This window comes from Drosophila nasuta, chromosome 2R (genome assembly GCF_023558535.2).
Source record: "Drosophila nasuta strain 15112-1781.00 chromosome 2R, ASM2355853v1, whole genome shotgun sequence".
In the NCBI taxonomy this organism is placed as follows: domain Eukaryota; kingdom Metazoa; phylum Arthropoda; class Insecta; order Diptera; family Drosophilidae; genus Drosophila; species Drosophila nasuta.
Window position 1 is genome coordinate 14,885,491 of NC_083456.1, and position 22,067 is coordinate 14,907,557.

At 39.7% G+C, this 22,067-nt stretch overlaps 2 protein-coding genes across 4 annotated transcripts; one reads left to right on the forward strand and one right to left on the reverse strand.

Moving 5' to 3' along the window:
* Window positions 1–2,916: 2,916 nt before the first annotated feature.
* LOC132786986 (uncharacterized) lies at window positions 2,917–16,367 on the reverse strand. Of its 3 annotated transcripts, none has more exons than XM_060793803.1 (7): window positions 16,207–16,367; window positions 13,765–13,917; window positions 8,359–8,512; window positions 5,640–5,848; window positions 3,945–4,078; window positions 3,600–3,882; window positions 2,917–3,394 (listed from the first exon to the last, which is right to left on the reverse strand). In XM_060793803.1, the coding sequence occupies exons 2-7, from the start codon at window positions 13,811–13,813 to the stop codon at window positions 3,192–3,194; spliced, it is 1,032 nt and encodes a 343-aa protein (XP_060649786.1). In that variant the 5' UTR covers window positions 13,814–13,917; window positions 16,207–16,367; the 3' UTR covers window positions 2,917–3,191. The 3 variants fall into 3 exon arrangements, with proteins under 3 accessions (XP_060649786.1, XP_060649784.1, XP_060649785.1); XM_060793801.1 differs by having other exon boundaries at window positions 13,765–14,110; XM_060793802.1 differs by having other exon boundaries at window positions 13,765–14,110; window positions 16,189–16,367.
* Window positions 16,368–19,601: 3,234 nt separating this feature from the next.
* LOC132785401 (farnesol dehydrogenase-like) lies at window positions 19,602–20,594 on the forward strand. Its single transcript, XM_060791490.1, has 2 exons — window positions 19,602–20,212; window positions 20,272–20,594. The coding sequence occupies exons 1-2, from the start codon at window positions 19,643–19,645 to the stop codon at window positions 20,449–20,451; spliced, it is 750 nt and encodes a 249-aa protein (XP_060647473.1). The 5' UTR covers window positions 19,602–19,642; the 3' UTR covers window positions 20,452–20,594.
* Window positions 20,595–22,067: the final 1,473 nt, after the last annotated feature.

Genomic DNA, 22,067 nt, shown 5'->3' on the forward strand with positions numbered 1-22,067 from the left:
CGTGTTGTTTTATTAACTACCACAATTTCAGAAGTGGGATCGGCCATGAAAAAAAAAAAAAACATGAACACGTCTACATTTGACAAATACGCTACGGCCCAGTTAAAAAAGTGGCTAACAGAGCTATGTTTGCCCACGACAGGCAGCAGAGCGAAATTAATAAAACGGTTGTTCGATGTTTCACCAAAGATGTTTAAAAAAGTACCAGCAGGAAGCAACGATTTATTAAGTTTGGCGAATATTTTGTCTGGCCAAGAAAAGGAATTGCACAACAACAACGAGCGTCATGATCAGACTCAAAATGTTCGCGAAAATTCTGACAGAGGAGAGGGTGTTGACCAGGATTTGTTAAACACCATTGAAAAGCTGCAAGAAGAATTACGTTTAAGCAAAGAGGAATTGCGAAATTCGCAGAACAACGCAGCTGCACATCAGATGTCTACATCAGAAATAGACAACAACAACGGCGCCACACAGTTTTTGCACGCAGCTGCACAGCGTTCGGCGCCAGAAGTCGCGAATTTGGGCGACAACAACAACGACAGCAACGGGATCGAGACAACAACAACGGTGCCATACAGTTTTTTGCGCGCAGCTGCACAGCATTCGGCGCCAGAAGTCGCGAATTTGGGCGACAGCAACGACAACAACAACATCAGCAGTTCTGTATTTCAAGCTATGGGCAGCACTGGAAATGTAACGGGCAGTACTGGAGAAGAGAAGAATTGAGCTAAACGAAGTAAAATGTGGATCAGCGGTCTCGCTCGCACTCGGAAAGGAAGCTACGCTAGAGTTCGACGGAAAATCATGTGCACGCATTTGGGAGAAGATCGCTTCATCACAAGGCAACATCTGTTAGGAACACAGACTGTTAGGCAACAACTGTTAGGAACATAGATTATTAGGCAACAACTGTTAGGAACATAGACTGTCAGGCAACAACTTTAGGAACATAGACTGTCATGCAACAACTGTTAGGAACATAGATTATTATTCAACATCTGTTAGGAGCACATACTGTTAACGATAACAGAGCGAATAATGAAAACAAACTGTTAGGAAATAACACAACTGTTACGAGATTGTTATGCTAAACCACAACTGTTACGAGATTGTTATGCTAAATCACAACTATTAGAGGATCAATTTTTTTTTTTAAGGGCGATAGATTAGATGAAAAAAAAAACTGTAATGGAATTATTAGCTGAAGCGGAAATAGTAAAAAGGAATCTAGAAGTTTCTACGGATGAGAAAATAGTTAAGAACAACAAACATTCACAAAATTAGATTTGAAAAATGGCTACTTCCATGTTTACGTGGAAGAAACTTTTCGATGATTTAATCCGGCAAGAATTGAATAATAAGTAAAAATGTTTAAAAATGGGTTACTGTACGAAATAATAGTAAAAGTATTAGTTAAGATTTATTTTTATTTATATAGACATACTTTGTAAAGTCAAGATCAGGAGATCTGGTTCGCAGGATGGCCGAGTTGTAGTAGGACGTGTGCCTACACACACATACACACATATACATTAACTCGATGCTCTCTCGGCTATCCGAACTCTCTCTCTCGATATTGGCTCTCTTTATCTTTTCTCTCATCCTATTTCACATTCTATGTATTCTATGTATAACATAATTAAGCTACGCAGTCAGTCTTGATCGAGCAACAGAATAAATCGGACGCTAAGCTACAATTCGTGTTGTTTTATTAACTACCACAATATTATTAGAAAGAAATTGTAATATTTAAAACAAATAATAAGTATTAATTTGGTTATTTGTGGTTACCCCTTTACAAATCTATCTTACAATTTTTATTTCTACCAGTTTTGATCCTTCATTCATCTGCCATTGTGCTTTATTCTCTTTTAGAAGAGTTGTGCAAATAATTTGTTAGAATTATTCATATAAAATTTTGCAGAATTTGAAAGAAGTTGATGGAATATATGTTATATTGAATTGTGAAAGAAATGCTAAGTTTTCAAAGGGCAAATGCAATTTTTTTTAAAGAAATATGCAATTTCTTTGCACATCTATTATAGAATTATTTATTGTTCATTTAAGCACAATTCTTCAGCTTAAACTTTCATCTTATTGCAACGCATTGTGGCAACGTTGCAATTTCAAAGCCGCATGGACTTATACTGAGCTTCAGTTATTGAAGTGCAAAACGCGCTTAGTAATAATAAAGCAATATATTGGAAATTGAATGCGTTGCCTGTATATAGACACTAAGCAGATGGTCAGTTGTGAAAGCTTTAAAGGAAACATTAAAAATGAAAATTGAAATACAATTTCAACCACGTGGGCAGACGCAGACACACCGTGTCAGGGGCTCAAGTCCTTGAAATGCAAACAAAAATCAATCTCGGGCTGTCAAGGGCTGTAATTGATATGCAATCGGAGTGTTTGGGGTTTGTGTGGCCAACTGGGGTGTGGAGTGAATTTATTCCGATGCGGTCGCAAGAGGCGGCTACCAACTTTGGGCTGGGGCCATTAACACATGCCTCAGCACACAGCGACACAGCAATAACACATACACTTACATACAGTCGAAACGTTGCTGCGCGTTGCGCGTATTTTTTGCAGCCACAAACTTGCGTATGCAAAAAGGAATTGCAATTGAATTCATTGAATTCGATTTAAAATCGAAATGAAAACGAGATGGACGCATAGATGGACGAGGTCTCGGATGCTGATGCTCGACTAACGGATACCCGTTGGTGTCTTTACTCTCTGCTCATGGTGTGGCATGCAACCCTTTTTCCGTTTGCGTTTTTTTTTTCAGTTGAAATGCCAATGGCATATTTAACAGCACTTTTGCGGTTGCGCTGCCTTGTGGCCAAAAGGGGCGCATGCCAATGCAATGATATTGACTGGGAGGGAAGTGAAACTAACGCCATGCTTGCATATTTATTGGTGACTTTTAATTGTATTGCATACTTACAGGCTATTTACACAGTTTGGCTTTTCGCGACTTAAGTTACAATATATATTATGTATATCGAGTGACATGCATATCCTGCATATCAGCTGTAGTTTTAAGTTCTTTTGTAAGTTGTAGTTGTTGTTGTTTTGTGTTTTTGTAAATTCTCACGTGCATTTCAGTTTGCTTAAAGCTAGAAAATGTATACAAACGAAAATCTAAAACAGAAAAGCATAAAGACAAACAAAAACCAAAAGCCCTAATGGCTGGTTACAATCGCTGACGTCGCCGCCGTCGCTGCTGTCATTCCGGATGCCATTTTGTAGCGTGTCAACTTCCGTCCGCCATATTGAAATGTCAGTGGCAACAAGAGCCATTGTGTGCTGATGGCGGCTGCCGTTGCGGTTGCCGCTGCCAGCAGCAACTGAGCGCCGATCAGAGCGACACCTGCAGCAGCTGCAGCTGTAACGAGATAGATAAAGCGAAAGAGTGAGTGAGAGAAGGAGAGAAGCGCATTTTTATTTATTTGTATTGCAAATTGTCCAAATATGCGACCGCTGTCAGTGCATTGCGATTGGCATTTTATTTGTATTTATATTTTTTAATTTTAATTAGCAGCAACCACAGCGTGCAACATGGCTGTAATTGCGGTCGAGTCCACTCTCACCTGACTTGAATGATTTCTGGTTCTTCAGATCGATATCATCACGAAAGACCAGCGCCTGCAGACTCGTCTCGCGGGTTAATAGTGGATAACTCTCGATCTCGGCCACACAACGCAGATCCAATCCCAGTCGCATTGGAGAAGCAAGCTTTTGCTGCTGCTGTCGCTGCTGATGGAAACGCGGATCGTTGGCATAAAAGTTCAACTGCGATATGATGCGCCGCAGATTGTAATCGTGCGCTGCAATTGTCGTCTCCACAATGGGCTGCAGATCCGCAAGAGATGCCTAGTACAAGTCATAGTATCTTAGAAGGTTGAAATGTGAACAAATTAGCTATTATTTCTTACCTTCACGCCATTTATATACCAGGTGATTGTGGTCAAGAGGCTGGAGAAGTCAGTGCTGCAATTGACCTGGACGAAATCATCGAAGCGGTACATGGAGTGAAAGCTGCTGATGAGTGGATTGTTTTGAGGCAACGCTGGAATTTAAGCAAAGATAAACATACTTTATAACTTTCGCTTTAAGAATGTTTTCACTCTATTTGGTATTCTGTGACTGCACATTAATTGATAAAGAACGCACGTAAAAGACTCTAAAAGATGCAGAAACTGTTCAGAGCATGCGTATCCTGTGTGTATGCTTCCGTGACATTTCTCTGGCTAATATTAAATGTGCATTAAACATGCAAATTGTGCACCTTGTAGCTGTTGTTGTTGTTGTTGTTGTTGCTGTTGCCTCTGCAGCGTCTGTTGCCCATGTTGTGTGCTTGTATAAACCCAGCGCATTCCTTGCTCTGTTGCTGTTTCTGTTGTTTATTTTACAACTTCTCTATTTGCTTTTGATAAATTTTTAAAAATATTTCAGCAACAGCAGCGGCAGCGGCAACAGCAACAGCCCCCATGTACGCAACGTATCTACAAGATATTTATTTTATATCAGCGGAAAAATAGATGATCATAAAACACATGCAGAGAGTGAGACAGAGAGTGAGAGAGCGAGCGCAGGACATGCTGAAACATCCTGCTGTGTGTGCGAGTGTGTGTGAGTGTGTGTGTGTGTGGGCAAAAGTAAAAGCGAAAATAAAAAAAGAAGAAAAACGAGCACACATACATACATATGTACATACATCGACGCAGAGAACAAGGCATGGAATGGAGAAGGAGGAAGGGAAGTAGGGACAGAGACGAAGAAGACACGAGGCACTCGGCAGCGGAGCTTTTCATTTTAGCGATATCCTTTTTAAGCATAAAGTGCTGCCGTAAATCACAGAGACGCACACCAATACACCCACACACATACAGACAGACACACAGCATACACTTATGCACACTTATACACTCGCACACCCGCAGACTCGAGGCAAGCAAGCGCGATTCCTGTTCGCTATTTTAGCGTCCTTGTTGTTGCCCAGCTCTCGCATACTGTGCGTGTGTATGAGTGTGCGCTTGTGTGTGTGTGTCTGTTCGTATGTGGCTAGGGATGCGAATCACATGCATCTCTTGGTTACATTTTATGAAAACGTTCAGCTTTAGCTGGGTTGCTCGCTTGCCGATTCTTTCGCGAATACATCCTGCTGGCGGACTGCTTATCCTGCCTGCCTTCTGCCTGCTGCCTGCTGCTTGCCTTGCATGGCTGACTGTGCGTGTTTGCTGGCCGCTCAACGATGCACCAGCTACTTTGGCCCGCAGTCAGAGCCACATACACACAAATGTATATACGACAACATGCATATATGCAAACGATGCTGCTGCTGCTGTTGCTGTTGCTGTTGCTGCTGTTGCGTGTTTCTTGCAGTTTCTTCCCATGTTGTTTACCATTAAAATATCACGGAAATTACACATTTTACTCGGTTTATGCTGTGCAGCACCGCAGCGGGGATTGCCAATGGATAGCGGCAAAATATTTGCATTACACACACACAAGCATACAGAGTATCTTTGGTGCAGTTTAATTTAAGACAAACAATTGAAATTATATAACATTACTTATACGCCCTGTGGGCGTGTTGGTGTGTGTATGTGTGTGTTTGTGTGACTTACCCTCGACACTCATGTTGGCGGAGCGTGCGGTTAGCTTAAAGTGTGGCGCATCGCCGGACACTTCGCACCTGTAGACGCCCGATGATTTGACGCCCAATAAATTAAGCTCCACACGACACGAGGATTCATTGCATTCGTTGCTATCATCGATCAATTGCACGCCCTGCACCGGGAACTTTCGGAAAACGGTCTGCATTAGCGGCGCATATCTGTTCAACGAAGGTGGAACGTGGATGGCGGGATGGTGGATGAAGGATGAACAAATAGAGAAGAAGAGTTGTAGTCGTTGTAGTAATAGTAGGAGAAAAAAAGGGTTAAGCATTGGTTTCCTTTGAGCGATGGCTAAATGGCCCGCAAATTGCGCCAGCTTTCATTTAGTGTCCTTTTTTTTGTGTTGCTTTTTTGGAAAATGGTCAGCTGATAATCGGCCCCATAGGCTGGGGGGCTCTAAAAGCTTTTTCAAGCCATAAACGAATCGAGGCCAGGAAATGGAGATTTTCAGACAAGTGGCTTACATGCACTCAACCTCTGCTGACTTCACTCTCCGTTCGTATTTGTGTGTGTGTGTGTGTGTGTCTGTCTCTGTGATATGTCTGTGCTGAGCTCACTTGGGAGATTTCTTCAATTTGTTTTGTATTGTAGATTGTTGCTCATTAATCCCTCAAATACACATTGTATTGATGTGTATAAAAATCTACAACAAAAGTGTTCAAGTGGAAAAACTTGTCCCACAACGTAAAAAAAGAAAGCTTGAGCCACATAAATAAACAAGACCCCATTTTAGTTTGCAAATGATTGACTTTAAAATACCTTCTAAAGACTGCAAATAGAATGGGAAATTAATGCGCCTTGTCTGTTACACAATTTCAGCATACATTACGTACGCATTTAATTCACAGGGTATAAATAGCTACCCGAACAAAAAAACGTTGCCTACTTTTGTGGGCTGCTGTAGTGTTGATAAGTCGCTTTGTGTGCTACTTGTTAATAGCTGTTAGCCAGCCGTTTGTTGCTTGTCTTGGACCAAACGAGGCTTGGGCGGGGGCGTTCAGTACGAATTATTTGCGGCTTAGGCGGCGGCTGCTTTTGCTGCTCCTGCTGCTGCGGCAGCAAATCAACAAATTTGATAAGCAATATAAACGGCAGCTTGGCTGTCTCTCCCTCTCTCTCTTTCTTGTGTGTGTGAATGCGGCTCGTTACAAGGGATTTCGTGGCATCTATTATAGTCTTCTGGCTATGTGTGTGTGTGTGTTTTTTTTTTGTGGCATTTAATGCCTCTTTTTCACTAGCCAGCATTAAGTTTTCTTATATTTGATGTGCAAAGCCTTGCAACAATTCACATTGTTGTAGATAAAACAACGATTTCTTTGGCATTTTATGGCAAAGACATTTCAAAATAATTCGATTTTAATTTATTTTACTAAATGAGGGATTATGCATTTGTTTTTCGTTTGCTGTTTTAAGTGGTGCTTGTAAAGTCTATTACTTTAAGAGTTTACTTCTGATCAGCTTAAAGTTCTGTTTAAATTTGTTTTGCATTTTCGAAATTGCAATTGGCTTTCAGTTGGCTTTCACGTGCTCTTGCTGTCTAATTAAAACTTGCACTAACTACACAAGCATACTCTGCCCTCTACTGACAGTTGTAGAGTCTCAGTTCTCTGTCTGACTTTTCGCACAGGGGTTGTAGCCAAACTCTTGAGTGAGTGCGAGAGTGAGCGAATGAGTGTGTGTGCAGTTCACCTAAGCGTCGCTGCTCATTCTCATTTTTAATTAAGCAAAACGCGAAGCAGTCACTTGAGATTTTTCATTAAGTTGAAGCTTATTGCAGTGCAAATACTCGCATACTCGCAATGCATATGCCTCGCAACTTGTTAATGAAAATAATACGTATACGTAATGTTTTGCTTAAGTGATGATGATGAAGTCCATCAAGAGAGGGAGAGTCTGAGAGATTCCTACATGAAGTGGTCGACTCTGTGGTCAAATGATCATTTAATAATCATTCAGAAGTTACCCATTTCTGAGCATGGTCATAACCAAATTACGGCTTTTTGGGCAATTAGTTGAACCTTTTGTTGCTGCTGTAGCTGTTGTCGCCATGCCTGTCAACCGGCTGTCATCTGGGCTGCCTAACAACTGTGTGCCATAAATATTAAATGCCGCTTAGCAATCAAGTTTGAAATACGAGTCAGTCAGCAAGTGAGTATGTAAGTGAATGATGATGATGCGAGTGTGTGATGGCTGTAACAGAGCCGTAAAAGCAAACCCGTAGAACAAATCACCACACACATACACACAAGCAGAGAGTGTTTTATACGAGTATATGGAAGGACATTTAAATTAATTTACCGTAGCATAAACGAGAACCAACGCAAATTAATTTATTTAATAATTAATTAGGCAAGAAAGTCGCCTGACAATGAACATATTTATGTGCGGCAAATACGACCATGTGTGTGTGTGTATGTGTGTTCTGTGCTGGGCAACGACTGTTTATGACTACAGTGTGTTGAGAGTGAGAAAGAGAGAGAGAGAGAGAGAGAGAGACCCCGGTTCCGGCGTACAAATTTCGTTGCATTTGACAGCTGCGCAACCTCGCGCAGCCTCGCAGCAAAAATAACAAAATAAATATCATAAATTATAAACGCAAACAAAAATAGAGAGAGAGAGAGGGAGTCCAAATACACCCACAGCATTTGCAATGTGGGCGAGTACTTACCTAAAAAACTCGCTGTCGTTTTTGTACCACTTAACCGAATTTAACGTGTGACCACTTATGTCATAGCTGCAGGATAATGTCACGTTATCGCGAAAATCAACAATTTGTGGCACATTGATGTCAGTCACAAGTAGACACTGACTGCGTCGCATGGCTGCAGAAAGAGATAGAGAGAGAGGGAGAGAGAGAGGTGAAGTGAGCGTAAAGTTAGCTTCGGGTTTTGCTCGATAAAAAATGCCGTCAGATAAAAATGATTGAAAATGTCATAAAAAATGTTGTTGCACACAACAACATATGAAAACAATGCAAATGTTTTTTGTGTATAGTATTTTCACAGATTTAAATGTGTGTGCATGTGTATTATGCAATTCACTGGCCGGAGCAGAAAATCCTATGTTATTGTAAAATGATTAATTCGTTAGATAAACATATGTATGTTATGTAGACTCGAAGTATTTATAACAATAAATACTACGTACAGAAATGCTCATTGCAGCTGTTCAAACAGGTGAATGAGATGGAGTAGGAGATTGTCAGTTGATTAAATAAGCTTGCATTTGGTATTTAATTATTCTAAATAATGTGCTGAAATAAATGGAATAGTTTTCAAATTGAAATTGAGCTAAAATTCAAAGTATTTCTAGTATTTTAAAGCTAAATAACCCAACCACTCTTAAACCTTTTATGTAATTATTCCCTACATAAGTAATTTAAGGTTGAAGCCAAAGCATATAAATACGAGCAGAACGACGACAAATTAACATAAATGGAATTAAAGAAACTGAGAGAAATAAGCGAGAGAAAAAGGGACAAATGAAATGGGACGCTGAGACAATTTGCAGCACAAAAACTGACGCACAACTCTTAATTGAATGAACTTGTAAAAATGCTGAACATCTAAATGACACAGCAACAACTTCAGTTGCTAAACGTTTTTCCCAACAACAACAACTACAATAACGACAACAACACGAGAAAAACCGCGCGTGGGTTTTTACAAATTTGCAGAACGTTTTTAAGTGCAAGCAGACAGACGAAATGGAAAAGGAAATGCCAGAAAAAAGTGGTTAATATCATTAGCTGCATTTGCGTTTTTTTTTTCTTGCTGCTGCTGTTGCTGCTGCTGAAGTGGGCCAACTGTTTATTGCACTAAATGCCAAATGCGTCGCTTGCAGTGTCTGCTTGTCTGTTTTTGTTGGTTTGTTGTGCGAAAGTTGTGTGAAATTTCCATAATCTTGGCCATGTCGTTGCAGTTGGCAAAATCGGAGTGCCGTGCAACATGATAAGCAACAATTTAAGGCAAGCTTTCGAGAGCGAACAGCGAATGCAGCAAAGAACGAAGACGACAAGTTGCGAGTTGTTGTCTGCATAATTTTTGCTGCTCTACTCTGGCGCGTCGTCGTCGTCGAGTCTTTGTTGGCGTTGCAAATGGCATTAGACAGCAACAGCAGCGGCAGCAACAAGCAGCACTAACTGAATTTAATTTGTTGCACTTTACAGTTGAAATAACTTGAGGTGTGTGGCAGGCGAGAAAAGTTCGTTCGTTCGTTCGTTGGTTTTGCTTTTGTGGTAAAAACATGGAAAATTTGCAACAAATATTCCGCAAAATTAATGCATTGCCAAAGACTGTGTGATGATTACCTTGCGGCAGCATATGCAAATAGCTCTCGCGACAGATTGCAGACTGCAGAAATCGGAGCTTTTGTTTTCAGCCTGCGGCATTGTCAATGACAGCAACAGCAACAGCAACAGCAGCAGAAGCATCAAAAGCAACAACAAAAAATTGCAAACTTGTTTAAAGTTTCAATAGATAAACAAACAAAAGTGCCTGGCAGGCAAAACGAGGCGAAGCAAGGCGAGGCGAGGCTCCTCTCTTTCCCCTCGAGGTAAGTCTTGCATCTTGCACACACAGAGAGCGCATTGCCTGAGTCTGAGTTTGAGTTTGACATGAGTCTTTTCAAGCATGTCAAAGCTGCCGACTAGCAGTTACATAGAACAACAAACATTCTCTCCGACAACAACAACAGTAACAACAACAATAACAACAACAATGACAATGGCAAACACATTTGCAAATGGCAGCGGCAACCGCAGCTTAATGACAGCCTCAGAGCATAGAGCACAGACAAAAAGGCAAACACAGAGCTGGAGAAAGTGAGGATGGGGGGCAGAGCATTGGGAAAAGTTCACCTGCACAGCAAAAGGCATGACAGCTGTATCTGTGACCAAGCAGCAAACTGAATGTCTATCTGTGTGGGTGTTTCTGTCTGTGTCGGTGTATATGTAAATAATAAAAATAAGTACATAAAATACACAGCAGCAGCAGAAGCAGCAGCAGAGGAAACTTTTTTGCACGGCAATCAACGCACTTGAGCAAAAGTTTCTGCCTAACAACGAGCAACGAACGACGACAACTCCAATGCCAATTCAAGACATCAATTTGGTTTGTCTGTCTGTGTGTAGGTATTACTTACTTATAAGTACGCCTACTTGTCTGATGCTTTGTCTGTTTGCTGCTTGTCTGAGATTGTTGCACAGCTGTTCGCTTGTGGTTAACAAGGTTGAAAGTTGCACGCAGTTGCCGTGAAAATGCCTAAAGAAAGTCAAGAGGCACTTTCTGTTTTCTGTTGTTTTTTTTCGACGATTTTTTGTGCTACTCATTTTTGGGCTTAAGTCAGGCAGCCTAGTTTCTGGTCTTGACTGGATAATGCAAATTGTCTGGCCTGAAACTTACTTTGACCTCTGATTCAGCATCGTTGCTGCCGCTGCAGCTTAGGCCAATTTAAATCTGGCTAGAAACATTCGCCGCTTACTGCTTACGATAAACGCCAGAGCAGACAAATCTGCTGAGGCCGAAGACGAAGAATAAAGAAATGCCAAGCATCTATAATTTGCATATAAATGCGACAACGCTTCCAGCTTCCAGTCCAAGCGGGCGGCAGTTTGTTTTCCTTTGCGTTGCTTTGATTTGCTTTAGTTTCGTATATTTTTTTTTTTGCCGTTTTGTCGGTTTTCTCTGGGTTCAACTTGTGGCAGGCGAACACAAATAAAGATGCTAATCTCAGTAAAGCGTAGTTGCGCACCAACAACAAAAAAAATTGAGCAGCTAAATGGCTCACACACAAAAAAAAGAAAAATAAAATAAAATAAAGAACGCAGAAAAAAAATAGAAAAATAAAATAAATAGATGATGCTGCTGCTCTTGTCTGGGAAAACTATGCGACGAGCGATGCTCGAACTGATGCTGAGATTCCTTAGCTGCTGATGCTATTGTTGTTTTTAGTTTAAATCCCATTTGGTATGCTGCAGCCCAGCCATAACAACAACTATGCAAAACATCGAAGTTTAAACTTGATTTTCCACATTGGCTGCGGCTTCTCGGCTGACGGCTGGCGTCTGGCGGCTTTGACTTTGGCTTTGGCTTAGTTGCATGCCACTTCTTTTTTGCGCCTCGCCCCTTTTTAAACTGATGCGCAGTGTCTTCACATTAGTGTCAGTTTTGGCCACATGACAGCAGCAGGGAGCAGAAGACTTTCAGACGGTTGACAGTTGAACTCAGCTGAAACTTAAACAAGCCACCCAAGCAGCCATATGCTTCGGCTTCGGCTACGGCAAGTAGGTGGAGTACATCATTTACTCTGCCACCCAAATCGCACACTTAATAAAATTGAAGACACTTGTAAAATAGGCAATTTGTTTAAATAAACTTTATGGCACTCGAAGCAAACGTTTCTGAGTGCCACACTGTCAGTCCGTCCATTCCCGTCCCGTCAGGCACTTGTAGCCAAATATTTATACTCTTGGCATGTCCTTGCCAGTAACTGCTGTCGCCTTCATCTTCGTTTCGGTCTCAGTCTTGGGTTCATACACTGTTTGCAGTAAATTTTAAAAGCGTCTATAAATTTTAGAAAAGTGCAAATAAAATATAGCGCAAGTTTTTATGCCTGTTGTGTGGGGTAAATCCTTTAAGGCGTACTCCAAAATGAAATTGTCACATTTATGTTTGCTTTATGTAAATTTTCATGCTTTTCCTTTTGACTTTTCTCCAAGAGATTCCGCCTCGCTTTTGTCAGACTCTGTTTAAATAATGTCAAAGAAGTTTATGCTGAAAAATTCTTTCTCAAACAATGTGTGAAAAATTAAGCAACATTTGTATGCCATAAAATTAATGTATAATACAAAAATAAACAGCCTAAAAAAAAAATGGAAATCTTTATTTGCCAAACCTGCTTCTGTTTCTTATTGAGCTTTGCAAGGATTAAAGAGAAGGTTGCCAAAGGATTGATAAATACAAGTATGAAGCAATCAATTTGTGCAAAATGTCTAAAAATAACTGTAAAACTATAGTACAAATATTTTATTATTTATTTTCTGTTGTGCAATCTTGAAATGGATTTTCATATTTGATTGTCTTCGTTTGTCAAATGGCACTTGAAAAGAAATAGATTTAAATGTTCAGTTGCTTCTGGTGCTGCTTGTCCTCTTACACTGTACTCATTTATATTTTCTCTCTTTTATTCTTGCTTTGCTTTCGTTTGCTGTCAGCTTCGTTATTCGTTGTAGAAGCTGAAAAATTGCACTTGGAAAGTGAAAGATGTTGGGGAAAACAGCAAGTGACACACACCGAAGTGCAATACGAAATCCAATTACTAATGCATTTTGTCCTTAAATAGAATCCATTTCCATTTGCTTTAAACAAAAATTTTAAATAATTTTTGATAATTTCACTAAATATAAATAACTAAATATATGTATAATGTAATATCTAGTCTCATGAAACGCTATTATTATGATTTCAATGTTACGATTTGAGTTTCGCATTTGTTGGCACTTATTGCTGTGGTTGGGCAATAATTGAAAGTGTATTTAAAAAAACAATTTAGTGGCTCGAAATTTGCATACATTTATGCGGTTTCTCTGTTAGCCATATTTACACACGCACACAGGCACCCAAACAAAAGGCAACAAACACATTTATTGCTATGCTAATTTTGAGTTTTGGGTCAGGACAGGACAGAACAGGACAAGGGGCAAGGCAACAACAAAAGCCAAGTGCACAAAAGCGCAAAGCGGAAACGGAAATGCCTAAATGACTTTTCATGGTGTCGCCGATGAACGGGGCACAGACTGAAGTCGGGGCCTCGACTTTTCTGTCCCCTTTGCGCACCCCTTTCCTCCCTGTTCCCTGCGTGAGCGGGTGTTGTAGAGGCAACCGCAAAGTTGCCCACGTCGTCGACTTTGTCGTAAAAAGGTTGGCCAGCTTAAAGGGATTAAAAGCAAAAGGCAATAAAATGAAAAGTTTCAAATATTTTTATTATTATTGTTGGCCTCCCAGTTCCCAATCCCAGCCAAAAGTGCTAGACTTTAAAGCCGTATCCACAAACACACACACACAGACTTACTTACCCAACAGCATGTGGATGCCTAGCTGCAGCAACCAACGGGCATAATCCATGGTAGTGTGTCCTTACTCCTTAAAGCGTCTTGTTGCGCCGCCGCTTCCTGCCACCTAAGCCAACACTCTCACAAACTTTGGCTCTGGCATATTTTCGAGCGTGTCTATGCAAACGTTGAACATATTATTTTTGCACTACTCGTATATAGGCTCTTAGATTTATGCATATAGTTTCGCTGTCGACCAATGTCATTGACACGCTATTGGGACCCATGTGCGAATTGGCCAAATACTGGTAAGCGAAGAGTCCTTGTTTCGAATAATACGTTATCCGCCGTCAACGATATTTTTTCCCTACTGTGTTTTAAGGTTATTAAATTTGAAAACTTTTTTGGCGTCAAAGTCTGGCGTCCAGTGCAACACACACCCACACACAAACTCTACACATCTATCTCATTCGCACACCCTCTTGTCTATTGCCTCGCTTGTGTCCGACTTTTAAAAAAGTTTCGCTTTGACTTTTTTATATCCTGCCAGCCAGTAATCGAGAGGTATATAACACATGCTTTGTTCAAGTAACTTTTAGTGGGTAATATTGAAATACTTAACTGATTTTTTGCAACTACTTTCGATCATTTTGTTGAGTAGTTGTAAATATTTTAATAAGGGCTATAAATAATATAATTATTATAACTCGTTATTTATTTATATTGCTTGCTCAAAACAAATTATAAATAAATGTTTTTTATGCAATTAAATTTTTTCTAATTTTACGACATTTTCAGTTATAGGGTATTTTTAAGTTCATTCCCTAAATTGTATTTCGGCTGCCTTTATTAAAGTTTTTTTCTGTGTTTCTATATTTTCTGGCGGCCAGTGCATTTGTTTATTGTCATTGTCAGCGTTATTTAAACGTTGACAGTTTTGGACAAAAAAAAAAAAAAAAAAAACACAAAAAATTGGTGTGGTAAAAATGAAAATGTAGCAGCCGGCAACTTTGTTGGCTCTGTTGTCCAGAGCTCAGGCGATTGTACATCTGCCAACTTCCATGGCCACGACTAGTTGCCGCTACCGCTGTCCAATGTTTCCCTATTGCACCCTCCCCTGGCTATAGCGACAGCATCACAATGTGAGGCACAACGAAGCCTGTGGCGCTACGGGCTTTGTGGCATAAAGTCCTTTAATGCTCTAATCAAATTGTGGCTTCTTTTTGCGCTGACTTGCCGTCAACTTTAACTTGTTGTTATCGCTGTTGTTGTTCATATTGTTGTGGCTGTTGCTGTTCTTCTCGTTGTTATTGTTGTTGTTGGCGCCTTTGTTGCTTTTGCTGTCGTCATTGTTTTGCTTTCATTGACGCGTTTATTAAAATTGCCGTAGCAAAGTTTCACAGCGGCAGAGCATTTTATTTTTAATAAGTGAGAGCAGTTTGAGCTGCTCGCTCTCTTACTTACTTAATTTTGTTTGCTGTCTACTAAAAATATTTGCCGAGGAATTCCCCCTGCCCGTTTATGTTCTTGTTTGTGGTTAGGCTAATTAAATTTTCAACGTTGCTTGGGTTAAAAATAAGCTGCTATAAACTCTTTTTGGAGCAAACAAATTAAGCACAACATAATTGCTGTAGATAATTGATATTGATTATTTGCGGATGTGAGCTGATAAAATTAGATACTATTATCAACTAGCAGTTATTGATCTGGCAAGCAAAGCACATTTGCATTGTCTCCTATCATTTAATGAATCCTTGGCGAATAAACATTTATATTGTCTCTTGTATTTGCATTTGGCAATAAACAAACAATTCAACTCGGGCAATCTTAAATTGTCTATGCACACAATGCACAATTCAATTTCCTTTATTTTGAGTGCTCTCTCTTTCTCTCTCTCGCTATCTTTATCTATCTATCTCCCTTTTGAGCTGTCAATTAAGAAGATGTTGTTGCAAAAGGAGAAGCAGCGAAACCATTGACAGCCTGAGTGCAGTTTATTGAGCACACATTACGTATACGTAATGCTGGTTGCCAAATAGTAAGATTATATGGAACGAATAAATACGAAGCACAAAGTAGACACACAAACACCTCAATCTAAGTTAATTACTTAATGGCAATGTAATGCACTGGCATATAAATAATTAACAAACATTTCATTGACTGGCACTGACAACACACACACACACACATAGTCTCACAAACACACACTTATACATATTCGTCAGCATGCACAGACATGTTGACTCTCAAATCTACATTGAGCGCGTGGCACACTTTTGTTGCTGCCCTTTGAAATATTTATTTAGCATTCCTATGCAACAGTCTATGTGTTTTTGTTGTGATTGTTCTAGCTGCCTTTGCCAATTTTTTGTGTGTTTGTTATTTTTTTGTTTTTATTTTCTGTTCTCTCTGGCAGCATTTGCATAAATGCATAATTTTACATACAACGTTGTGTGTACATACACTCGCCTATATGTGGGTTTTTAAATCGTTTGTATTGTTATTTATTTGCCATTTGGTGGCCTGACGCGTTTTAGTCGCGTCGTTTTTGTGTCGCTGCCACCCGCCCGCACCGTACGCACGCACTATGTCACACAAAAGTTGGCGTCTAACTGACAAGCCATCGCCATCGCCACTGCCACTGCCAGCGTCGTCGTCGTCGGCTGCTCTGGCTGGGAGTTGTAAGTCCATGTCCTGGATTCCGTCGTGCTGTTTCGTATTGCGCTCAAAGAGCTCAGTTTCATCGGCAACTCTTTGATTGCCGGCAACACTCTGATGCTGTGACTCAGCAGCTGATGCTGCTGCTGCTGCCGCCGCAGTTCTGTCATCGTGTTCGTTTTCCGTTCGGCTCTCTTCGTGCCTCGCTCGTGCTTTTGAGCGAAACGAAGAGACCGTTGTCTACTTTTGGGCGCGCCTTGTTATTGCTTTGTGCTCTTGCAAAGAGATGCTGTGCAGTGCTCTGAGAATTTGTAGCTTTGTAGCGCTGTTAGTAAACATTGCTGTTAGATTAACAGCAAGTGGAGACTTTTTACAGTGACTTAACAGACATTTGGCTTGCTGTTAGTGAGTGTACAAGAAACTGACAAAGTAAATGTTAGAATGTACTTACTATACAATGAATGTAAAATGTAACAGTGTAAGGAAAATTTTACAATTTTAAATGTATTTCGTTTAATTCTATTTTTATACCCGCTGCCCATAGGGTAAAAGGGTAATATGACTTTGTGCCTTCTGGAAAGAAAGAGGCATCTCCGACCCTATAAAATATATATGTATATTTTTGATCGTTAACAGCTGAGACGATATAGCCATGTCCGTCTATTTCCTGCCTTTCCGTCTGTATGAATACCTAGATCTCACAGACTATAATCGATAGAGATATCATTTTTTTTGACGGCAGATTAATTTGGTTACAAAGCCAAAGCCCACTTTTGTACCCCCAAAAATGGAATAACAATCGTAATATTAAGGCCAGAGCGACGATTTTTGGTGCAATAATAACTATAGTATTTAAGATTCCTGAAAATTTGGATATTATCAGATACAAATTGTAGAAATTATTTAAGAAATACTTTTTATAGGTTTAAGCCCTTTCTGCAATGGGGTCCTACTTGCTTGACGGAAAATCTAGTATATTTTGTATTCAGTGGTACACTTTAAATGTTGTACTATATCAATATTTTAATATATGCATTACATTTTATATTAAAACATATTTTAATTAATGTAGATTGCGAATTTTGAGCATAAATTTAGTGATAATTACTTAATTTTTCCAATAGCCCACAGAGAAAATCTAATTTCAGCTTAATATGTTTTTTTTTTTGTATTTTAAATCGATAATAATTGATCAGTTCGTGTTCGCTTTGAAGTTTGTAAGAATACTTTAGTCTTCTTTTATGTCATGTTTGGTTGACTGTTGTTGTTTGTATTACATTTTCAGCATTGGAATAAACTGCAACATCAACTGGCAGCCGCTGTGGCAAAGGCCTTGTGCACCCAAGTATGCAATTGCAAAATCCTAAGGCATTCTCTGTCATTGTTGTTGTTGTTGTTGTTAGGAATGTTGTTGTGGGTGTTGTAGCTGTTGCTGTTGGTGGTAAAATCCTATTAGCCACATGCCTGTCTTCTTGTGCACTTCAGACAGCCCGGGCAACCAAACACACGAAATGCAATGCAACAAGCGGAAATGTATTTTTCGGCTGAGGCTGCAGGAAAAGATATTCAACTGCCAAGCCGCTTATCAAAAATAAAACGAAATCCAACAAAAAACAAAAAAACAAGTGGAGGAAAAACAATGATGGAATAAAAAAAGTTAGTTCGCTGTTCGTACCGATTTCATTTATTGCGCCTGGCACACAGACTAAACAAACGTGCACAGCAAATCGCAACTAGTTACATACATATATACTATTTAGAGTAGCTTATCAAGTCACTCACAGAGATGTAGATGGACTGAACTGGCAACAATGGACATTGGACAATGGAACGCATCTCCGGTCAGTTTTATCTGACCCTTGCACTTGACAGCGAAGCTGATTTCAATGCTTTTGTTTGCGGCTTCTTGTGGCGAGTTACCGACGCACTTGCAACAACAATGCATTCACTTAACTATTTCGCTAGACAACAAGAAAAAGTCGATGAGCTTGAGCATCTGTTTCGATCTATTGTGTTGTGTAGGTTCATTTCTATGATGTAAACGGGGAAATTAATTAAGAGCTCAACTCGGGTCGCTAAAAATAATGCAGATCCAGTTTGATTCGGTTATACTTCTAGTTCTGGCAATTGCAAAGCACGAATGGCGTTGTGAAATAGCTTGCTTAAAGTGTTCTTCAGGCATTCTTATGCTTGGTATCAGGCAAATAAATCAGCATATTCAAATAAAAACAAGTAAGAAAGCTACAGTCTAGTGTGCTCGACTGTGAGATACCCGCTACCCATTTTGAATAAAAGCAAAATATTGCGGTTTTTTTTCAAAATATACTAAATTTATTTTCCAAAAAAATTCCAAAATACCAGAAATCGCGAAGACTATAGTCATTATATTATATGCCAAAATTACGCTTATTACTCGATTTTTGTCAAAAAATTCGAAACAGATTTGACCTACGTGCAAACATAACAAATGCTGTCGAAAAATTTTATATCTCTTAGTCTTATAGTCTCTTATATGTAGTCTCTGAGATCTAGGTGTTCATACGGACAGACGGACAGGCAGACAAACGGACAGACAGACAGACGGACATGTCTAGATCCTCTTGCCTCCTTCTACCTGTCGGCACAAAGTTATAATACCCTTCTACCCTATGGGTAGCGGGTATAAAAAAAAAACAAATGTACGATTGTTTTGAAGTGAATAGTCTGGCAATCTGATAATCGGTTGAGGAATACCAATAAGATACGCGTAGTCAGCTTTTCAAAGAGTGCGAGGCATATCGCGGAAAACAGATAATCGCGCAATTAGTTCTTGCTTTGATTACATAATCATGAAAGCATATCAACATGAAGACGATCGTTGTAATGAGAGAGCGGAAGCTACTCTAGTACTCAAGTATTCGTCCATTTTAATTTGCTGATGACATCGATCGCGAATGCTCTGTTAGTATTATGAAATAAGCTTTAACAGCTAGACGCTCGTTGACTACCTAATGCTCTCTTGCGATCTCTCTCTCTCTCTCTCTCTCTCTCTCTCTGCTGATAACTGACAAACACTCAAGCAAAAACGTAAACAGAGAGTCAAAAACAGTTATATCAGCATGACGCTTCAATTTATTGCGACGCTTCAAACATTTGAGCTTTCAGCCGGCTGAGTATAAAAGCAGCGTCGCCATTTAGAGTAACCTTCAGTTCATTAAATGTTTGAGCACAGCGCAATTTAAGCAATTCAAGTTCATTTACAATGGATCGCTGGTTGAATCGTGTGGCTGTCGTGACGGGTTCCAGTTCTGGAATTGGCGCTGCCGTCTGCAAAGATTTGGTGGCCAAGGGCATGATTGTTGTAGGTCTGGCACGACGTGAGAATCGATTGGAGGAATTGAAATCTGATCTGCCAGCAGATCAGGCAGCTCGCTTCCATTTTCGCAAATGTGATGTGAGCGACGAACAGCAGGTGATCGATACTTTCGCCTGGGTGGATCAGACATTCGGTGGTGCCGATGTGTTGGTCAACAATGCGGGCAAACTGGCATACGTAACCATTCTTCAGGAGGGAAATAGCGAAGGTCTTCGTTCCACGCTGGACACCAATGTGCTGGGCGTGACTTGGTGCACGCGCCAAGCCTTCCAGTCAATGGAACGTCGTAAGATCAACGACGGTCATATTGTGATTGTGAACAGTGTGGCCGGTCATGGGGTGCCAAACATTGGTGTTAGTCTGAATATGTATGCGCCTTCAAAGTATGCCATCACTGCATTGACTGAGGTGCTGCGGCAAGAGCTGCAAGCCAAGGGAACTGCAATTAAAATCACTGTAAGTCAAGATTACACACAATTAAATTGTTAATTTAATTCTTTCGATTTGCCATACAGAGTATTAGCCCTGGTGCCGTCGATACGGAAATCTTTAACAAGGAATTGCTTCCTGATACTTTTGATTTTCCAATGTTGCGTTCCGAAGATATTGCCGACGCTATCTCATATTGTATTTCAACGCCGCCAAATGTGCAAATTCACGAGCTGATCATAAAGCCCATTGGGGAAAAGGATTAAAACCTATCTCGAAAGTTCTTTCGTTATATTAATGATTGAGCTCGAGGTTATTTTATGCTTCATTTATGATGGAACTCTATGTTATGTAACCCAATTTTTATTAGTACAAAATTGCTCTGATTAAAAATTCCATATTTATCCTACCAATTTTGTTTAAGAATGTTCAAAATTTGATTTGATTTATTTTTTCATTTTTACAGTGTAATGCAATGTTGACAATTTTATGTGTTTATGTTTTTTTCACTACAAATAATTGTCTAGATATTTATAAGATAAGACCACTGTGCTACGGATATAAAAACAGATATTGGTTTGCAGATAATTTAAAATACTTATTTTTGAAATTCACAGCAGATTGTACTTAATGTAAGGGAATTAAATTTAATAATTATAGCATAAAAATATATATTCAATTAAATGCTTGATTGCGGCTTGTCTGCTAACCGGATTATGAGAGAGGATTGTAAAAGAATAAATGCTGGCAAATGATTGAGCACCTATGCACAGAGGCACACACATGCACAAAAAGCTTTTCCCTTCTCTATATACATATACATACATATTCACACATTTGGTGTACTTGAGTATTAGCTAGTTCTTTCTTGAACTTTGCAACTATTTAAAAATTGATTAAAATGTGGATAAGAATGTCAATGTTATGTGCCATGAACTGCAAATAAATAACCGCAAGTATTGCACTTCTGTACATACAAAAGTTCTCATTGTGTGTGTGTCTGTGTCTGTGTTTGTGTGTTGTCTGCAACGCTTTTGCGACAAAGTTTCTGGCAAGCTGCAAATGCGACACGTGAGTTTTGATGCAGCCGGTGCATGACTGAAGCAACTAATGGCACACACACACAAACACAAATACTAAGAGGCCATTCACACACACACAGGGACACGACACGTGTTTTGACTACAACAAATATGCTAAAAATGTTATGCCAAAAGCCAGCCAGCAGCAAACACGAAGAACAGTTGGGTTTTTGCATTTTACAGCGAGCGCGCCCAAAACGCCGCGAAGCTGCTAAACTTGGCACCGTTTGTTACCATTTGCGAGAATGTGCGCAAGTATTTTAAAAATGTATTTTTTAGCATGGCAGCTTTACATTTTGGGACACGTCGAACGTGCAAGCGAAGTCAACTCATGCCCAACTATGGCCAAAAACTTGCTAAGCGTTTGCACTATGGTCCAGCCGACCACTTTTCTTGATGGAAAACCAATTTTTGAAAGTTAACAGAAGTCCGCGATTTTGGCGTCGTTGGATCAAAAAAAGAATTGACTTTAATGTTGCGTACCAAGAATTTCAATAGAGGGCGCCACTTTCGTAAAATCAGCTTTTAAACACAGCTGATGTGATGCAATAGAACGTGTAGTAGAAAAGTGCAGAATTTAGTGCAATTTTAAATTTAGAATAAAACTGAATAAAACGATAATTTGTTTAAATTTTTGCAATGAATTATAAAGAGTGTGGTTTGTTCTACGTGTTTCGTTATGTGTGGCGTATTAAACAGTTGTAATGTCTTCGTAATTTTATGTCAAAGTGTGTCGTGCCACATGGGCCAATTTGAAAATAAATCCCATTTTCAAATAGACTTATGAAGTTGTGTTCAAG